The 21,474-nt window shown below is 38.0% G+C and overlaps 1 protein-coding gene across 1 annotated transcript in view; it reads right to left on the reverse strand.

Annotated features, from left to right (window-relative positions):
• Positions 1-633: 633 nt before the first annotated feature.
• The window catches only part of eng (endoglin), a 76,424-nt gene continuing 55,583 nt past the window's right edge, over positions 634-21,474 (reverse strand). The window contains exons 12-14 of the mRNA XM_056458874.1: positions 4,931-5,038; positions 4,586-4,633; positions 634-2,122 (exon numbers count right to left, since the gene is read on the reverse strand). Of these exons, the coding sequence (XP_056314849.1) occupies positions 1,986-2,122; positions 4,586-4,633; positions 4,931-5,038 (293 nt within the window). The 3' untranslated portion in view covers positions 634-1,985. The remainder of the gene's footprint in view (positions 2,123-4,585; positions 4,634-4,930; positions 5,039-21,474) is intronic.

The following is a 21,474-nucleotide window of genomic DNA, read 5'->3' on the forward strand; positions in this document are numbered from 1 at the left end:
ACTAGTTTTTCCTCCATTTCTTGGGTCCAAATAAACTGAAGATGAGCACTTTTAGCTTCTCTCACAACCTCCCGCTAGCCTGCAGATACCCACACTAGTGAATGCTGCTCTCTTGTTGGCTGTAAGCGATCGCTGATGCTATTTTCAGTCAGAACTCATTTCACATGGCATGATTTGAATCGCCGACAGCTCCAGATATTCAGCACGCCAAATATCTCACAGGCATTGGCGACTCATCGGCGATTCTCTCAGATCGCATCTTTGATAGTTCACATTGTGTGATCGTTACTCGTGTGGACGAGCACCGATTTGCCTGTGATTTCAGACATTTGTCTGCGATTTTATAAAACCTGAGACAAAATCAGTGGCTAAAATCATGCAGTCTGAACTCGGCATGAAGGATTTTTGGGTGAGCTGTCCCTTTAAAAGGAGGCGTGTCCTCAGACTCCACCCCTAAACACAACCATAATTGGTGGAGGTGGAAGTCGTACTAAAATATCATAAAAATTCATACGATTTAGCCACTAGATCAAAAAGTGAGCAATCATTAGCCCCTTTCACACATGCAGACGTTTCCGGGAAAATTCCAGGTGAAGTACAGTGACCGGGAAGAGCAAAACATTACAAAGTGTGAGAAACTTTTACAAAGCTGGAGACAAATTTACATTTTGAAAAACATTTTCACCTATCAGAAGACACAATTAAACGATTTTACCAAGGACGAAATAAATTTACATTTTAGAAAAAAATAACAGGACGCAAAACACTTTTACCAGCCCCGAAACACATTTACAATGACAGATTCTTTATGGAAAGGGAATGCACCACACACCGGGAGTGACTCGGAATGCACCACACACCGGGAGTGACTCGGAATGTACCACACACCGGGAGTGACTCGGAATGCACCACACACCGGGAGTGACTCGGAATGCACCACACACCGGGAGTGACTCGGAATGTACCACACACCGGGAGTGACTCAGAATGCACCACACACTGAGAGTGACTCAGAATGCACCACACACCAGGAGTGACTCGGAATGCACCACACACCGGGAGTGACTCGGAATGCACCACACACTGAGAGTGACTCAGAATGCACCACACACCAGGAGTGACTCGGAATGCACCACACACCGGGAGTGACTCGGAATGTACCACACACCGGGAGTGACTCAGAATGCACCACACACCGGGAGTGACTCGGAATGTACCACACACCGGGGGTGACTCGGAATGCACCACACACCGGGAGTGACTCGGAATGTACTACACCGGGAGTGACTCAGAATGCACCACACACCGGGAGTGACTCGGAATGTACCACACACCGGGAGTGACTCAGAATGCACCACACACCGGGAGTGACTCGGAATGTACCACACACCGGGAGTGACTCAGAATGCACCACACACCGGGAGTGACTCGGAATGTACCACACACCGGGAGTGACTCAGAATGCACCACACACCGGGAGTGACTCGGAATGCACCACACACCGGGAGTGACTCGGAATGTACCACACACTGGAAAATCTCAGCTTTTGTGTGACTTTGTAGACACAGGTTAACACGAGTCTACAACTATAAAAAGGATGCCTTGAGCTCAGGGCTCTCTCCCAGGACAGCATACCAAACAAGCTATGTATATATCTTGAGCTAAGTGTGAACTCTTGAACCGGTATTTTGAAGTGGATGTGTGAATGGTTCTTTCCAGAGAAAATCCGGAGTGTCCTTGCCTGTGTGAAGAGCACATGCTTGAATTTAAAGTAAAGTCGCTCCTGTAATTTTCCCGGATATTTTCCGATATCGCTGTGTGAAAGGGGCTATTGACTGCATCAGAACCGCACACACACTGCAGACAACATGTGAAACTCAGGTTTGAGGTTTCTGGTTTCTCCGGTTCAGGACGGGATGAGGTTATGCCATGCTGCTGGCGGGTTTGGGGGGGTCATGCCATGCTGCTGGTGGGTTTTGGGGGGGTTATGCCATGCTGCTGGTGGGTGTGCTCTGGGTGCTGCCGATGCTGGCGTTGGCGCTGCTGTTCTCGGATGGAGATGGGTGGGTGGGCACTGGCTGGCGTTTGGTCAGACCACACGGGCATCCGGATATGGAGAGGACTGGACAAAACACAGAGCCAATAAATGAGCGCAATCAAGAGAAACAAACACAGCAGACTTCCCTGGCGACTATCAGCTGAAGAGATCACAGCGTGAAGAGGAAATGTGCTGAGCTGAGCCAAACCATCGAGTGCCTGCTGTAATACAGGTGTATTTAGCTTTTTTAGCACACTTTCTCCATGCTAGCAAAACACTGAGAAGTTAAATCTTATGATACACACTTTTTACATTTCTGGGTTTCTCAGCAGCTAAAGTGTCAGAGTTAGTAAACGTAGAGCACAGTGAATAGGAGAGAGCCATATGTAGTGCCTATAGAAAATCATCATACCCCTTTGAAATAATGACTTTATTAATTATACAGCCTGAAACTAAATCACCAGTAGCCTTTTCCTAACCTGTACCTTCCAAAATCTCTTTTGAAAGCAGGGTGTGATGTGAATATATATTCCCATTCAACAGGCTCTAAGTTTACCAACTATGATGTTATATGATGTCAGCTGCTATCGGTTTTCTTATGGTCATAAACGTACAGGACTCTTACTGTTTATTTATTTATTTTATTTTTTACCAACAAATCCATTTAATTGTGGTTAACTTTAAATAATTGTTTTTTATTTCCTAAAATAAATTTAAAAAATACTTTTGTAAAAAAGTAAACGATGCACATATTATATATTAATCATCTATATATATATATATATATATATATATATATATATATATATATATATATATACACACAATTATTAGCCCCCCTTTTAATTTTTTACTTCATTTTTAAACATTTCTTAAATTATGTTTCACAGAGCAAGGAAATTTTCATAATATATCTGATAATATTTTTTCTTCTGGAGAAACTCTTATTTGTTTTATTTCGGCAAGAATAAAAGCAGTTTTAATTTTTTTATGAGCCATTTTAAGGTCAATATTTCTCGATAGTCTACAGAACAAACCATCGTTGTACAATAACTTGCCTAATTACCCTAACCTGCCTAGTTAACCTAATTACCCTAGTGAAGCCTTTAACTGTGACTGTAAGCTGTATAGAAGTGTCTTGAAGAATATCTGGTCTAATATTATTTACTGTCATCATGACAAAGATAAAATAAATCAGTTATTAGAGATGAGTTATTAAAACTATTATGATTAGAAATGTGTTGAAGAAATCTGCTCTCCGTTAAATATAAATTGGGGGAAAAAAATAAATAGAAGGGCTAATAATTCTGACTTCAACTGTGTATATATATATATATATATATCATTTGTGTTGTTTACTTAATTTTCCACTTATTTAAATGCCCTCTGTCTTCTTGTGTTGATATGTATGTACTGTTTGTATGTATATCTACCCTAAGCTCCTGAAACCACAAAAAATACCTTGTTTTTTGTGCACTCTTGGCAAACATATATTTTTTTAAATTATATATATATATAATGCATTCCAATTTGCTCAAAATTCATCACGAATAAACATAAAACAGGAATATACACTGCCTAACAAAAGTCTTGTGCTTTATCCAAGTTTTAGGAACACAAATAATAACTTCTAGCTGATGATTGTGTATCAGAAGTGTCTTATATGAAAGGTAAAGGCCTCTAGATTATCTTATTTGAGCACAATAAAATCTGATCATGTCTTGATGTTGACTGATTTGATTAGGACAGTAAGGTCTGACTCTGCTTAGACTAAAGTCTGCTCACTGAACCTTCAATAATGTCCAGTATAGAATATGTGCTCATGCTGCAGTGGAAACAGAATGAATATTGTGTCTGACTCCATCATGAGCTTGGAGGACTGCATCCATACATCTCTGACATGACTCAAATCACTGATTAATAAAGTCATCTGGAATGGTGAAGAAAGCCTTCTTGCAGGACTCCCAGAGTTCATCAAGATTCTTTGTGTTCATCTTCAATGCCTCCTCCTTCATCTTACCCCAGACGTGCTCAATAATGTTCATATCTGGTGACTGGGCTGGCCAATCCTGGAGCACCTTGACCTTCTCTGCTTTCAGGAGCTTTGATGTGGAGGCTGAAGTATGAGGAGCGCTATCCTGCTGGAGAATTGTCCCTCTCCTGTGGTTTGTAATGTAATGGGCAGCACAAATGTCTTGATACCTCAGGCTGTTGATGTTGATCATCCACTCTGCGGATCTCTCCATACTGAATGTAACCCCAAACCATGATTTCTCCTTTACCAAACTTGACTGATTTCTGTGAGATTTCTGTGGCTCCATGCAGGTTCCAGTAGGTCTTCTGCAGTATTGGTGATGATTGGGATGCAGATCAACAAATGATTCAGCAGAGAAATCCACCTTCTGACACTTTTACCAAATGATCAACTAGAAGTCCAGTTATTATGTGTTGCTCTTACAACTCGGATCCACCACAAGACTTAAATCAGGTAGTGTATAATATTGGTATTAGGGTACACATAGCTTTAGAGTTTTCTGTTCAGTTTACCTGAGAGCTCAGCTGCTGTTGATCTCATTCCCAGAGCCACGGGATGTCCTGAAACACACACACACACACACACACACACATATAGATATGATGTTACCAATGATAACAGAACTCATGAGGCAGTCAGAACTTCTCACAAAGTCCCATCAAATCATCAACAGCAGCTGCAGCCTTACTTCATCTTATTTCTAGCGGGAAACCATCGCGAGGCTTGTTAGAGCAGCTCTCTCCGCCTCTTCCCTCATAAGCTAAAGGAGAAGAAAACTCTACCAAATACAGCTTCTCATGCTCCAGTATTTAGATAATTCATGAGCTTCACTACACATAACTCAAACCACAGCCTACCTGTGCGTATCTTAATGAACCATAAAGCACCGGTGAGCAGAACTCCGATCAGAAATCCTCCGAACGCGATTCCCAGAACAGCCGAGAGTCCAAACTCAAAACACGAATCTGGAACAGAGCAGGAATTCAGGTTAGAAACGATTTTATTAATATAGAAGGATTTTCTGGGGATGCGACAAAAAACGGGGTTCATCCGGGATTTGTTGAGTTTGTATGTGTGTTAATGAGACATTTGTTAAACAGAAAATAAATATATTAGTTAGTCTCTTACTGTCCCGTTTAAAGCCCACAACTGAAAAAGAATTAAATGTATGAAAGAAAACAAATTGTCCATACACTTAATATTTATACTCATGCCTTGTGAAGGTGTTTCGTCCATAACGTCCTTGTGATTCAGTTAAAAAATTATAATTAGGATGAACTGGAGATGCAACATAAATTGGGGGCTCGTCCGGGATTCAGAAGCAGAACCTCTGGGAAGATCACATGATTTCTGGTCTTCATTACATCATGAAATGTTAAAGCAATTTAACGTTTCTCCTCTAGGTGGCGATCTGTTATCTGTGTAATACTATACACTTTACATGAATCATGTGTGTTCACTCTAGTTGCCCTCTAGTGGTGAATCAATGAACAAGTTTCATAGTTTTTAACCTGATCTCAGATCAGTTTTATGAGTTTGTGGATATTTTAATGAGATATTTGTAAAACAAAAAGGAATATATTAGTTAATAGTCTCTTATTGTCCTGCTTAGAGAATACAATATAAAAAACTATATAAGCTTTGAAAATGTATAAAAGAACATAAACATGCGGACACCTTATATATATATATATATATATATATATATATATATATATATATATATATATATATATATATATATATATATATATTCATGGCTTGTAAATGCATTTACTCCTTAACTTCCCTGTGGTTCAGTTGAAAAAAAAAACTAGGATGAACTGGGGATGCAACATAAATTAGGGGCTCGTCCGGGAGTGCATTCACTCAAATCGCCCCCTAGTGGTGAATCAATGAATAGGTTTCAAAGTTTTTACCTGATCTCAGATCAGTTTTATGAGTTTGTAGACGTTTTAATTAGAAATTTGTAAAACAAAAAGGAATATATTATTCAATAGTGTCTTATTGTCCCATTTGGAGCTCACAATGAAAAAAAAAAACAATATAAGCTTTGAAAATGTATAAAAGAAAGTAAATATGCAGACACGTAATCTTTACATTCATGCCTTGTGAAGGTATTTCTCCATAGCTTCCCTTTGGTTCAGTAAAAATTATAATTAGGATGAGCTGGGGATGCAACATAAATTGGGGGCTCATCTGGGAATCGAACCCAAAACCTCTTGCAAGATCACCAATGTAATATAGACCCGAAAACAGAATGCGATATTCCATTCAAATGCACAAGTTTGCCATTATCTTCATGTAAACATATGCTACCATCTCACTTCTAAGATGCCATGTTAAATTAAACAAACTTTTACACACATTGCTGCACATCGATGTCAGTTTCCAAGCAGTGGACCAATCAGAAATTGGAGGCGGGGCAAACAGATTCTGTTTACAGTAGCAAGTTGGCATGGTAACAGTTTTAACAGCGACATGGTGAAGGTAGGGCATTTTTAAAACCATTCCTGAATGCTGTGTGTGTTGTTTTTTGATGCAAAGACAGCTAACTGGAGTTACAAGAACCATCAAAGCCAATTAATATTACTGATACACTGCTTTTTCACAAAATATAATGCATAAGCAGCTCTAAAAAAATAAACATTATCTCTATGGTTTATCACTGGGATCCCTCATATGTAAATAATTAAAGATGTTGATCGTAATATATTTTGTAAACAATTGAATGCACTTTTTTGACGATTTTATTTCAAGGCTGATCATAACAACTGGAGCAGATCAGAGACGCAGCAGATCCACATGTTTTTTTCAGCAAAAGACATTTGTTTCTGATCATTTATTTATGGATCAAACCCACACAGGATGCTTAGCGAAACATTAATGCTTTCTTTTTATAGTCAAAGATAGTTTTCATCCAAGCTCAGCAAATGATTAACAAAAAGAGACAATGCGAATCTCAGAAGGCTACATCGTCATAAAACATTAAACCAAGCAGTCAAAAATAATCCAACTACACATTAGGCACACGGTTATTAGAGTAAACCAGTGGTGTAGTCCTTGCTATACGCACTTATACTCAGTATGCTTACTTTTTTCCACGAGCTGTTTGGGTATTACCACTTCTGAGGATCAATAATTGCATATAGCCTCAGTATACTCACTTATTTTTCTGATTAAAATTCCCAAATTTTTGTGTATTATTATTTCAAATTCTTACTTAAAAATGTATATGTGTGTAAATATATAAACATTTTTCTTTGTTTACCCCAAAATGATCTGTTCCTGATCCACCCTAAAATGACAATCTTAAAATCACCCCTGTACAACAGTATTTCACATTTGTCTTCATCGTGCCTACCGGTACAGGGAACGACACTATATATATATATATATATATATATATAGCACTAAAATGAGTGTTTTCATGAGGCAAAGACTACTCTTAAATCGCGTAACAATATGCAATTTAAAAGGGTAACTACTAATATATAATAGCGACAACAGAAGACAGCGTCCTAATAGTTTGGTTTAAAACAAGCATGCATGAATGTGACAATCAGAAATAATGGCTGACTGATGTTTAAAGGAACCTATTAAATGTAAAGTAATAAGCCAGTAAAGAAAGTAAGTTTAAAAGCGGTCTTTCCATGTATGCACAGGCCCTATTGAGTTACATACTTAAATAAAAGTGAACTAAATTGTTTTATACTATCTTGATTGACTATATTCAGTATTAAAATGATTATATAAGCTACATACTGTACACATACAGCCAATTGCCAAGGGTAGCTTATATATATATATAATATATAGCTAATGAATCAAAGAAACACTGACTTTCGTCGTTTCTTTGCCTACTTTTATTTAAAATTTGGGTCGGGTGTAAAAGTACACCCCTTTTTTTTTAGCACTACACCACTTGTGTAAACCTTATCTTCACAGAGGCGAATTGTCTGACCACATTTGTTTGTTTTTGTTCTGAGCATTTCTTTCACTTTCAGCATTAAGACCTGATTTTAGTTCAGTTGTGAAGCTGAAGCAATGTTGGAAAATTGGGTAAAGGAAAACCCATGAAGGAATTGACAACTTGTAAGACAAAAACTTTGTAAGAATTGCATTTTTTGCAGTCTAATATTTTGTATTTGGACTGCGGTACCTATTTTAGCCAACTTCTTTTAGTCAATTCCTGTACGTTTAAAGCCTCATCACACATGATAATGACTGGAAGAAAAATCTTGTCTTATTTCTGAAAGCAAGACAATGTTTTTATATTTGTCAAGAAAATGCTTCTTGATTTTAGATTTCTTTGGACTAGAAACAAGACAAACTCAGTAAAAGTAAGTAAAAATGCATTTTTTGCAGTGCAATATTTTGAATTTGGACTGCAGTACCTATTTTAGCCACTAGGTGTCAATTCCTGCACATTTAAAGCCTCATTATTTGTCTCCTGGATGGATTAAGCTCTGTTTACATCTGCGTACACATTGGAAAAATCACTAAGTTTTTTATTGATTTATTTCTGAAAACAAGTCACTGTCAAGAAAACTAGGAACAAGATAAAACTGTAAAAATAAGTAAAACAAATAATTTTGAAGTGTAATATTTTGAATTTGGACTGCAATACCTGTTGTAGCCACTGGGTGTCAATTCCTACAACTTTAAAGTCTCATTACATATGATAATAACTGGAAAAATTCACTTAATTTTGACTTATTTCTGAGAGCAAGACAATATTTTTATATTTATCTAGAAAATGCTTCTTGATTTAAAAATTTTTAGATACTCGGACTAAAAAACAAGACAGAAACCCTTGAGACGTTTTTACTTAAGAAGTAAGAAAAAGCAGTTTTGCAGTCTAATATTTTGAATTTGGACTGCAATATCTCTTTTAGCCACTAGGTGTCAATTACTGCAACAATATAGGCTCATTGTTTGTCTCCTGACCTCTTCGTCCCCGTGTTTATATATGCTACTCTACAAACACACTCTTTCTTTCTTATCTTCCTCTTCATGACAATGCCTGAACTTAATTTTGACTTATTTCTGAAAACAAATCATTGTAAAGAAAATCCTTCTTGATTTAAGAATGTTTTTGGACTAGAAACAGGACAAAAACTCAGTAAAAGCAAGTAAAAATGCATTTTTTGCAGTGCAATATTTAGAATTTCGACTTCAATACCTATTTTAGCCACTAGGTGTCAATTCCTGCTCTTTTAAAGCCTCATTATTTGTCTCCTGGATGGATTGAGTCCTGTTTACTCCTCCACCATTTGACCTCCTTGTCCTCGTGTTTATATATGCCGCTCTACACTAGAAATTGCTTCTTGATTTTAGAATTTTTAGATACTTGGACTAAGAACAAGACAAAAACTCTTGAGATGTTTTCACTTAAGCAGATTTGTAGTGTAATATTTTGAATTTGGACTGCATTACCTATTTTAGCCACTAGGTGTCAATTCCTGCATCTTTAAAGGCTCATTATTTGCTCCTGACCTCCTCGTCCCTTTGTTTATATATGTTTCTCTACAAACACATTCTCTCTGTTTTATCTTACTCTTCATGACAATGCCTGAACTCAGTTAATTTTGACTTATCTCTGAAAATAAATTATTTTCAAGAAAATCCTTCTTGATTTAAGAATTTTTTGGACTAGAAACAGGACAAAAACTCAGTAAAAGCAAATAAAAATGCATTTTTTGTAGTGCAATATTTTGTATATTTTGACCACTAGGTGTCAATTCCTGCACTTTTAAAGGCTCATTATTTGTCTCCTGGATGGATTGAGTCCTGTTTACACCTCCACCGTTTGACCTCCTTGTCCCCATGTTTATATATGCCACTCTACTCTCTCTCTCTCTTTCTCTCTCTATCATCTTCCTCTTCATGACAATGACTGGAAAAACTCACTTAATTTTGACTTATTTCTGAAAACTAGTCATTGTCAAGAAAATGCTTCTTCATTAGGATTTTTTTGGACTGGAAACAAGACAAAAACAGTAAAAGTAAGTAAAAAAACTCATGTTTTGCAGTGTTATATTTTGAATTTGGACTGCAATACCTATTTTAGCCACTAGGTCGATTCCTGCATCTTTAAAGGCTCATTATTTGCTCCTGACCTCCTCTTCCCCGTGTTTATATATGCTTCTCTACAAACACATTCTCTCTTTCTCATCTTCCTCTTCATGACAATGCCTGGTAAAACTCAGTAATTCTGACATTTCTGAAAACAAATAATTGTAAAGAAAATGCTTCTTGATTTAAGAATGTTTTTGGACTAGAAACAAGACAAAAACTCAGTAAAAGCAAGTAAAAAAGCATTTTTTGCAGTGCAATATTTTGAATTTGGACTTCAATACCTATTTTAGCCACTAGGTGTCAATTCATGCACTTTTAAAGGCTCATTATTTGTCTCCTGGATGGATTGGGTCCTGTTTACTCCTCCACCATTTGACCTCCTTGTCCTCGTGTTTATATATGCCGCTCTACACTCTAGAAAATGCTTCTTGATTTTAAAATTTTTAGATACTCGAACTAAGAACAAGACAAAAACTCTTGAGATGTTTTTACTTAAGCAGATTTGTAGTGTAATATTTTGAATTTGGTCTGCAATACCTATTTTAGCCACTAGGTGTCAATTCCTGCACCTTTAAAGGCTCATTATTTGTCTCCTGGATGGATTGAGTCCTGTTTACTCCTCCACCGTTTGACCGTTTGACACACACACTCTCTCTTCGTGACAATGATAGGAAGCATGAAGGTCACCTGCAGCCGCTTGTTTTCCCTCAGGTTCTTCATCTCTCCGTAATCACACACTTTGATGCCGAAGTGTTTGCTAAAGCACGTTTAGAGAGTGTTTAACCCTCGAATGATCCCTCCCGAGGGCCCTTGAAGAACTTTTTTGGTTTGGTGCCACAGGAAGGGTCTGTTTTATGTCCCTTTTTTATTTGTTTTCCTCCCCGAGTCAGCAGCAGAGCTTCCACCAAATATCAGCCTTATTTGTGTGTTTGGTCAGAAGCTGAACAAACAGAGGCCGGAAAGAGCAGAGCAGGGGATGAACTTTAGACGCTCAAAACAAAACATGATAAAAAAAAAAAACAGGAAAGACAGCCTGAGGACTCGCATCCTCCAAAAACACACAGCGACTCCTAGCAGACCCTACAGCTTCTTTCTACTCTAGAGATTTCAGGCCGACACCAGCACTAATACATCTTGTGTCCAGAGGAGATTTTATTTTTGAAGTACTGAACTGTAGGGGTGTACACGGGTGTACAGATCAAGGTTGATTAGTGATTCGTAAGGATCACAACCCACAGTTCAGAACACACATGGCGTGCAAATTAATACTTTTTTATTGGTAGATTAATCCTAAATTTGTAAGGATCACAGAGAGATCGCCTCTTGTGTAATTCACATCACATGTATGAAAGCATTTACTGTAAAATATAATGACAACAGAAGAAGTTGTGGTGGGTTATTAGGGATGTGGTGGGTTTCTTAGGTTATTATGTGGTGGGTTTCTTAGGTTATTAAAGGTGTTTTCTGTCACTATCGTTTAGCCTGCATTAATTCATTCGGTGTATGCTGCACGATTAATCATTTAAAGATCGGGATCTCAACACCCACGCAACATCAATTATAAATGATGGAGTAAAAAATCAAAGAAAGAGATTCAGTCTTCAGTGTTTTGAGTTAGTTATGAAGTTACAAACAGTCAAATAACACAGCAGTACTGGGAGAACAGTGTATAGTTTAGATAAAACCACTGATGTTTATGGTAAATATTAAAATCACTGTCATGTGCTCAAAAATGAAAGCAGCAATTACATTATTAAACCAATAGGTGGCGACAACCAGACATGAAAGATATACCACTGAATAATTAAAAAATGATCATCCAGCAATGAAACATGAAGATTTATGAGTGAATAACTGAATCGTTTATTGAAGATGAGACTAAAATAAATATGGGTTGTACAAATGATGTTCGACTTCTACATTTAGCATGATCAGCAACAGTGAATTTCTCACAGTGCTGAATATTTTACTGTTTATTTTTATTCAGCTGATTACTTCTTCATTTTATTTGTAATTAAATTACAGCTTCTTGGTTCTGTTTGTTAAAACCAAAAGTGTCTTGCAGTGCTGTTTCTGTAATAAATGGAAAGCAAATTACATTTCTCTCCTCCCTTTTTGGCTGATCTGAAAAATGGTCCGATCCGTGACTAAAACACTGTAATGCGATCCGAACCATGAGATTTGTCGTCCGTTACACCACTAATGCACTGCTTGTTCCAATGTTAGATGAATGTATATTTTGGGCCAAAATTATTAGGCATATTTATTATTAAAATAGTTTTAAAATATTATTTTAAAAGGGAAACACAGTGGCGCAGTAGGTAGTGCTGTTGCCTCACAGCAAGAAGGTCGCTGGTTTGAGCCTCAACTGGGTCAGTTGGTGTTTCTGTGTGGAGTTTGCATGTTCTCCCTGCGTTCGCGTGGGTTTCCTCTGGGTGCTCCGGTTTCCCCCACAGTCCAAACACATGTGGTACAGGTGAATTGGGAAGGCTAAATTGTCTGTAGTGTATGAGTGTGAATAAGTGTGTATGTGTTTCCCAGTGATGGGTTGCAGCTGGAAGGGCATCCGCTGTATAAAAACAGAAGCTGGATGACTTGGCGGTTCATTGCACTGTGGCAACTCCAGATTAATAAAGGGACTAAGCCGAAAAGAAAATGAATGAATCATTTTTCTCAGTCCGTATTTGAACTCGGGATGCTCTAACGCACTACTGCACCATATGTCGACGAGCTAACCACTAGGCTATTGCGCCGACAATAAACATATTTCTAAAGGTGCTGTTGACTTGAATGTTTCACCAGATGTTGATAGCAACCAAAGAAAACCATGTATACAAAGAAAACAAATCTAATTAGTTTACAAATGAGTAATAAAATTAAATGACACAGGAAAAAAGTATTGAACACATGAAGAAAGGGATGTGTAATTTCAGCAGTGAAAGTCCAGACAGCAGCTGATATCTCTCAGTAGTTCTTTAGCAACTCTCTGCCCTTCCTCAGTGTAAATGAACATCAGCTGCTTCAGTCCAACATCTATGTTAGCAGGAGGATGAAGATGAAAACATTTCAGCAAGACAATGATCCAAAACACAGCCGAGGAGACTCTCAGATGCTTTCAGAGAAAGAAAATCAAGCTGTAGAATGGCCCAGCCAATCACCTGACCCGAATCCAATAGAGAATACAAAATGAAGCTCAGATTTGATAGACGAGACCCACAGAAGCATCAAGATTTTGACCCTCTGTTGAAGTCTGTGTGAAACTGAGCAATGCATGTGACTTCACTCTCGTTATGAGAGACGTCTTTAAGCTGCAGCACCCAGAAAATCCTTTTATATAAAGTATTAAAGATGTTTCAGTAGTTCAGTGCTTTCTCCTTCTGTCATTTTATTCTTATTACATTGTTATGTTAAACTTTATGAATTTGACCCTCGATTTCCAGACTATCAGAGTTGTCTTGTGGGAGAAACTCAAGCAAACCACTGAAGCCTCCTCTTTTGTCTCAAACTCACACCAGTGAAGTAAAAACAGCGTGTCGGAGCACGTACAGTCGTGTCCTGTGGAAAGATGACCCCGTGTCAGTGTTGAAGTCAGGCAACATCGGGTGTGTGACTTTTCCAGAAAATGACTGATAATGGCTGTGAAGAGATCATGTGTGAACAGGCCCCTTTTTATTTTAAAGAATGTTAGAAACTGGTAACCACTGACTTAGTAGAAAAATGTCAAGTTTTTCATGTACTTAGAGAGAGAGTTCACCCAAAACTGAAAGTTCTATCATCATTTACTTATTATTTACTTGTTGCAAACTTAAGTTTTTTCTTTATTCTTTTAAACACTAAAGGAGATATATATTTGAGAAATGTTGGAAATCTGTAACCATTGACTTCCATGGTATTTGTATTTTTCTATTAATGTATTTTGAAATGTATTTTTCTGTTATTTTTCTACAATGGTTACGGGTTTTCTCTGTTCTTAAAGGGATAGTTCACGTAAACCTTAAAATTCTGTCATTGTTTACTAATTATTAACTGTTGCAAACTCGTTTGAGTTTCTTTCTTCTGTTGAACACAAAAGAAGATACCTCGAAAAATGTCTAAAACCTGTAACCATTGACTTCCAGAGTATTTGTTTTTTCTACTTTACAGGTTTCTAACATTTTTTAGACAATTCACGCTCCCAAAAATATAAATCCTGTAATTTACTCAAAATATGCTAGTCAAATAAAGAAGATATTTTGAAAAATGTTGAAAACCTGTAACCATTGACTTCCATGGTATTTCTTTTTCCTACAATGGAAGTCAATGGTTACAGGTTGTCAAAATATCTTCTTTTGTGTTCAACAGAAGAAAGAAACTCATAAAGAAGAAGATATTTGGAAGAATGTTAGAAAGTGGTAACCATTGACTTCCATGGGATTTGTTTTTCCTACAATGGAAGTTCATGGTTACATGTTTTCAAAATATCTTCTTTTGCTCACCAGAAAAAAAGAAACTCATAATGGTACGCGTTGTGACCAAAAAGTGAGTAAAATAATGTTTTTGGGTGAACTACCCCTTTAAGTCTAAAAGTAGCTCCTAATTACTTACCGAATAAGGAGACAATCTTTAAAAACAACATTTCTCAATCTTATATTTAGGACTTGGAAATCAATGGCTGCAGATTTCTAAAACTTTTATGTTCAACAGAAAATAAATGAGGGAAAGAAGGGGTGAGTAACTAGTAAGTAAATGTTCATTTTGGGTGAACTACCCCTTTAAGATGTTTCGTGAATATGGACTCTGACCAAGCAAACCACAGAAGCCTCCTCTATTGTCTCAAACACACACCAGTGAAGTAAAAACAGCATGTCGGAGCACGTACAGTCGTGTCCTGTGGAAGATGACCCAGTGTCAGTGTTGGAGTCAGGCTACATCGAGTCTGTGACTTTTCCAGAAAATGACTGATAACTGCTGTGAAGAGATCATGTGTAAACAGGCCCCTTTTTAAACAAAACATCTAAGCTTACAGACTCAAATCAGTAAATTGATGAAATTCTGCACATCTTTTCATTGACCAGTAAAGTCGACACAGGAATTTTACAGCAATTAATCAATATTATTGTGTAAGAGACTTCTGTCTGGCTCAAATGTGTTATTTTTAGTCTTAAAGGTACAGTTCGTCCACCCAAAAAAAGGTGTCACTTACTGTAATTTCTATTTTGTAACACAAAAAGAAGATATTTTGAAAAATGCTAAAAACCTGTAACCATTGACTTCTATGGAAATCAATGGTTACAAGTTCAAAACAATTATTTCCATAAGGCATCTTTAACTGTCAATAGATCAGCACCCATATTCACAAGGCATCTTAAAGGGACAGTTCACCCAAAATTTACTCACTATTTACTCTCCTTCAAGTGTTTATGAGTTTCTTTTTCTGTTGAACACTAAAGACAATATTTTGAAGAAAGCTGATGAGCTGTAACCATTGGCTTCTATAGTAGAAATAACATAACCAGGTTACAGGTTTCTAACATTTTTCTAACTATCTTCTTCTGTGTCCAACAAGTGTATTATGAGTAAATGACTGGATTTACATTTTAAGGTGTGTGAACTGTCCCTTTAAGGCTTAAAATAGCTCATTTGTACCAGACAGAAGCCACCTTGCACACAATCATACCAGTAATCATGATCATGTGTGAACAGACCCCTTTTTTTGAACAAAATACCTTACAAAATGTATTCCTGGAATTTTCCAGAATTGTAACATCACCAGCGAATTGATGAAACTCTGCACATTTTTAATTTACTAGTAAAGTTGATGCAGTAATTTAACAGAAATTAGTTGATATTATTGTGTGAAAGAGACTTCTGTCTGGTGCAAATGAGCCATTTTTACAGGTGCAGTCTGCCTAAAACTAAAATGGCTTTACTCATCTGTAAAATCTGGAACCATTCGCTTTCAAGTCCTAAATTTGAGACTATACATCACTCCTTAATTAGTTATGTAATTAGGAGCTACTCTTAGACGTAAAGGGGTAGTTCACCCCAAAAAATTTAATTTACTCACAATTTACTCACAAATTATATCCCGTTATGAGTTTCTTTCTTCTCTTTAACACAAAATAAGATATTTTGAAAAATGCTGAAAACCTGTAACCATTGACTTCTATTGTACAGTATTTGTTTCTCCTACAATGGAAGTCAATGGTTACAGGTTTTCAAAATGTCTTCTGTGTTCAACAGAAGAAAGAAACTCATAAATGAATAAGTTGTGAGTAAATTAATATTTAAAACAATAATAATAATGTTCAGTCTCTCAGATTTCTAACATTTTTCAAAATATCTTATTTTGTGTAAAACAAAAGAAAAGGAAAGGCAGGAGTTGTGATTAAATAGTGAGCAGGTTAACATTTTTTGAGTGAACTACCCCTTTACGTCCAAAAATAGCTCCTAATTACTTACAGATTAAGGAGACAATCTTAAAATAAAAAGCAATGGTCAGTGTTGAATTTAGGACCTGAAAATCAATGGTTACAGATGTCTAACATTTTTCAAAATATCTTCTTTTGTGTTCAACAGAAAAAAGTGAGTAAAAGAAAGGGTGAGTAAATGTTCATTTTGGGTGAACTACCCCTTTAAGATGTTTCGTCAATATGGACTCTGACCAAGCAAATCCTCGTCTATTGTCTCAAACACACACCAGTGAAGTAAAACCAGCGTGTCGGAGCACGTACAGTCGTGTCCTGCAGAAATCTGACCCTGTGTCAGTGTTAAAGTCAGGCTACATCTGAGGAATGCTCCTGTTTTTATTCCAGACTCATCTTCCCGGAGAGCGTCTTCTTCCCTATTGATGAACAACACCTTCCCTTCATTGTGTGCGGCTGACAATAGTGACCCGGACCCGGTGTTTCGGAAAGGCCACGCATACCAGACCGCGGACACAATAAATCCCCAAATGCCTCATTATTTCTGATTGCGGATCACAAGGTCATTAAACAGGCCTTCCTATAAACAGGCCCGTCCCGTCCGCTCGTCCTCGTATCCCGGCCTCATCTACATGTCCACTAATGACGTCACACTGCAGAAAATACCAGCTCCGCATAATAAACGTGTCCTACTCTTCTGTGAAGGACAACTGCATACAGTTAAAGTGAAAATTATTAGATTTATTTATCAGACATGTCATATCATAGACATGTGCTGGATAAGTTGGTGGTTCATTCCGCTATGGCGACCCCTGATTAATAAAGGGACTAAGCTGAAAAGAAAATGATTGAATGAATGAATGAATGAATGAGCTATGCTTGTAGTTCTAATCAAATTCACATCCAACACGCAATCTATTGTGGGTAATATCAGCCATTAGAGGATCTGCACTGCACATTTCTGGGTAAGTTTGCAATTCTCATTTCAACGTATTATAATTTAGGACACATTGGGCTCTATTTTAACGATCTAGGTGCGAAGTCTAAAGTACAGCATTAAGGGCGTGTCTGAATCCACTTTTGCTATTTTAAGGATGGATAAATACAGTCTGCGCCCTGGCGCATGGTCTAACAGGGTTGAGCTTATTCTCCTAATGAGTTCTGGGTGTGTTTTGAGCATAACATGCATTAAACCAATCAGAGTCTCATCTCCCAAGCCTCCTTTCCACTTCACAAGACAAACGTCAAGCGACAGACCGGAAGTCATTCATTTCCAATGGAGAGTAGTCCGGGAGCAGTGTGGAGTTCCAATCATCTCCGTATGCGGAAAATTCGGATCCGAATTGAGCTGCGGATCCGTTGAAATATTTGAACTCCTGCAACTAGACCGTATGCGACTGGCCGACAGCATGTGATGTATTTCAGTGTTGTCCAAGCAGCTCCGTGCACGTGAGATGAGAAATGTTTGTTTTTTTTCATTATTTTTTAAATCAGAACAAAATCAATATTAAAAAAACATTTCGATTCATAAATGAGTAATAACTAATATAATTTTTTTATGCCGTCTCCACATTCTCTCCAACATTGTTACCTTCTATGAGTTTCTAGTATTCATTCATTCAACGATGGTGAACGCATGGGGAATAAAGGCTCTTGCTTTTGCACTCCTTTCTTTCGGACACTACAACTTTTCTCCCATGGTGCACAACAAAGCTGAAAATTCTGTGCGACTGCCACAAGGGGGCGTATTCTGACAGTCGTGTCCAAATGTCATGTGCAGTGGAGAGACGCTTCATTCCCTTTAAGAGTCAACTGTGTCACCCCATGGCGCATTTGCTCTTTAAATGGTGACAGGCTAGGGGGGGGGGGGAGTTAGGACGATTCTAAAGGCCCATACATTTAGGGGGCCCCCAGAGACATTATCAAGGGCCCGCTCCTACACTCTCCCCCCAACCCAACACAGCCCCCCCCAGCTCATCACTTTCAAACGAGATAACCCACCCCTCATCCCCCGGTCTTCACTATCAAATGCGATCATCCACACACCGCCCCCCCTGCTCTACACTCTCAAATGCGATAACTTGTCAGGGAGCCCCTGTATGGTGGACTTTGTAAGTGTAAAAACTGAACGCTTCACTAGTGAGAAAACGGTTAAACAGAGCATCTGCAGCGCGAGGATAAAGAACGAGCCTCCTCCATTCAGCCTCTTTACTTTACTTTTACTCTTTACTCCTTTACTTTGGTGGAGTAAGGAAACGGTGGAAACTCACTCCACTGAACACATCCATCAGCCCACATATTTAATTTAGTTTGTTAAGAGCAAAGATTTGCTTCAAAACTATTTCTAAATTCAGTTCTAATCTCCAGCAAAGGAATAAATGAACAATAATAATGAAGTGTGGTCAAAACACTGAGTTATATCCAAACACACGTCCTGTTCTGATGCCCCATATGGTGATGCAAACGTCTCCAAAACCCCACAGCTGGACAAATCTACACGTGTGTTTATTAAAATAAAATTTAAATATGCATATAATAAATAATACTGATAATAATAATAATATTATACAAATGCAAAATGAATGAAGCCCCCCGAGGTGAAGAAGGCATGGAGGCAGTGGTGTTTATATTGATGTAGAAAATAATCATTTTTGTACTATTTTAATCCTTGAATTGTTTTCATCTGTAAATATATTTGTGTGTTGCTGATCATCCTGTGGGTATTCAGCAGTGTGTAAGCGTTTAAGGTGCATAACTAACGCAATCTGTGCTGGACTTTAAAGCAGCTTTTAGATGGTCAATGGCGCAGTCTATTTCAGCTCCTCAAAATAGCAACGCACCAGCAATGCGCCTTAACACACCTCCTTTTCAGACCGAAAAGTCCACAAAATGGCGCAAATAGATTTGCTATTTAAACAACGTGACGCAAAACGTGAAAATTAGGGTTGCGCTGCTCTGAAAATAGCAACAAATCATGCCAAACACGTCTTGCGCCTTATTGCGCTGGGTGTATTATAGTGCCCATTAAGTCTATCTAGGATGGATAGTGTGTGAATCGGGACGCAGCATTGGAGTTTTTGATTTGTTTCTAGTCTGAATATCTGAAACGTCTTAAAGGGATAGTTCAATCAAAGATAGAAATTCTGTTGAACACAAAGTGAAGTTTAATATTAAACTAATTTCTAGAGGAGCACGTGGTCATGATTGACCCAGCTGACCCAGCTAATCACGATCCTCCAATCAAAGGATCCCAAGTCACTATATATATCCTCATTTCCTTTCTACAACTATCTTCCCCCTCCTCTCTTTCTTCTACCTTCATCTAGAATGGGCGGCACGGTGGCCCAGTGACTAGCACTGTCGCCTCACAGCAAGAATACCACTGGCTCCGGGTCCTCGCTGGGCCATCTGGCGTTTCAGTGCGGAGTTTGCATGTTCTCCCCGTGTCCGCGTGGGTTTCACCCGGGTTCCCCGGTTTCCTCCCACCATCCAAATATGCTCTATATTGTCAATAAAATAAGCCTAAATCTTTTTTCTAAATGTCTTACTCTCAGGAAGTTCACCTTAGCCTCAGCAGGAGGGGAGGTTGAGATTGACCTGAGCTCAACCTCCCCTCGCCCTGCGAAAGAGGGGAGGAGCCCTGGGCCCGAGGATGCCTTGAGCTCAGGGCTCTGTCCCGGGACAGCATGCCAAACAAGCTATGTATAAATCATGAGCTAAGTGTTAACTCTCAAAAGAAGATATTTCGAAGAATGTTCAGTAACCATTCACTTCCATTGTAGGAAAAACAAGTACTATGGAAGTGGATGGTTACAGGATATTTTTGAAATATATATTTTTCTGTGTTAAACTGAATAAAGAAACTCAAATAGGTTTGTAATGTAAACGCTGCATTAATAATGGCAGAATTTTTATTTTTGGGTGAACTATCCCTTTAAATGAAGCATTTTCTAGACATGTATATATGATGTTTTCAGAAACGAGTCGAGAGTTGTGTCACGCTTTACAATAAGCTTTCATAAGTTAATGTATTTACTAACTTTATAATGAACAATACTTGCGCATCATTTATTAATCAGAGTTCAACATGTAATGCATTATTAACATAATAATTGATGCTTGTTAACATTAGTTAATGCACCGTGGGTTAGCAGGAACTTTATTTTATATTATTTGAGTAAATACTGTAGTAAATGTACTGTTGGAGCGGCACGGTGGTTAGCACTGTGGCCTCACAGCAAGAAGGTCGCTGGTTCAAGTCCCGGCTGCGTCAGTTGGCATTTCTGTGTGAAGTTTGCATGTTCTCCCCGTGTTGGCGTGGGTTTCCTCCGGGTGCTCCGGTTTCCCCCACAGTCCAAACACATGCGCTATAGGGGAACTGATCAACTAAGTTGGCCGTAGTGTATGAGTGTGTGTGTGTGTGTGTGTGTGTGAATGAGTGTGTATGGGTGTTTCCCAGTGATGGGTTGCAGCTTGAAACTGAAATAAGACAATATTTGTTAGCTCGTCTAGAAAACGCTTCTTAATTGAAGAATTTGTAGATATTTGCACTAGAAACAGACCAAATCTCTCTCCTTTTTTTGCTGATGTGAGTTGTTTTGAATGCAGGACAATGGGGTGCTATCCTATTGTCGTGTTTGATAATGCATGCTGATGAATGGCGTTTGGAAAGGGAGGATTGATTTCCGCTGTGTTTCTAAATTAGGACTCGAGGTTAGCGAATCAGGGTTCAAGGTTAAAGGCCATCAGTTTATTGAATATCTGCAACATTAATTTCTAGCAGCTGACGCACAGAGATGACCTTATAGACCTGTGTTTATCAAATATGCCTTTCCGGAGATTTCAGCCTCACTTTTAGTTTTTTCTTGCTTATCATCAGTATTTGAGTCTGACTGTGAGGGAAGTTTATTTAGGAT

Source organism: Danio aesculapii, chromosome 5, assembly GCF_903798145.1.
Source record: "Danio aesculapii chromosome 5, fDanAes4.1, whole genome shotgun sequence".
NCBI classification, from domain to species: domain Eukaryota; kingdom Metazoa; phylum Chordata; class Actinopteri; order Cypriniformes; family Danionidae; genus Danio; species Danio aesculapii.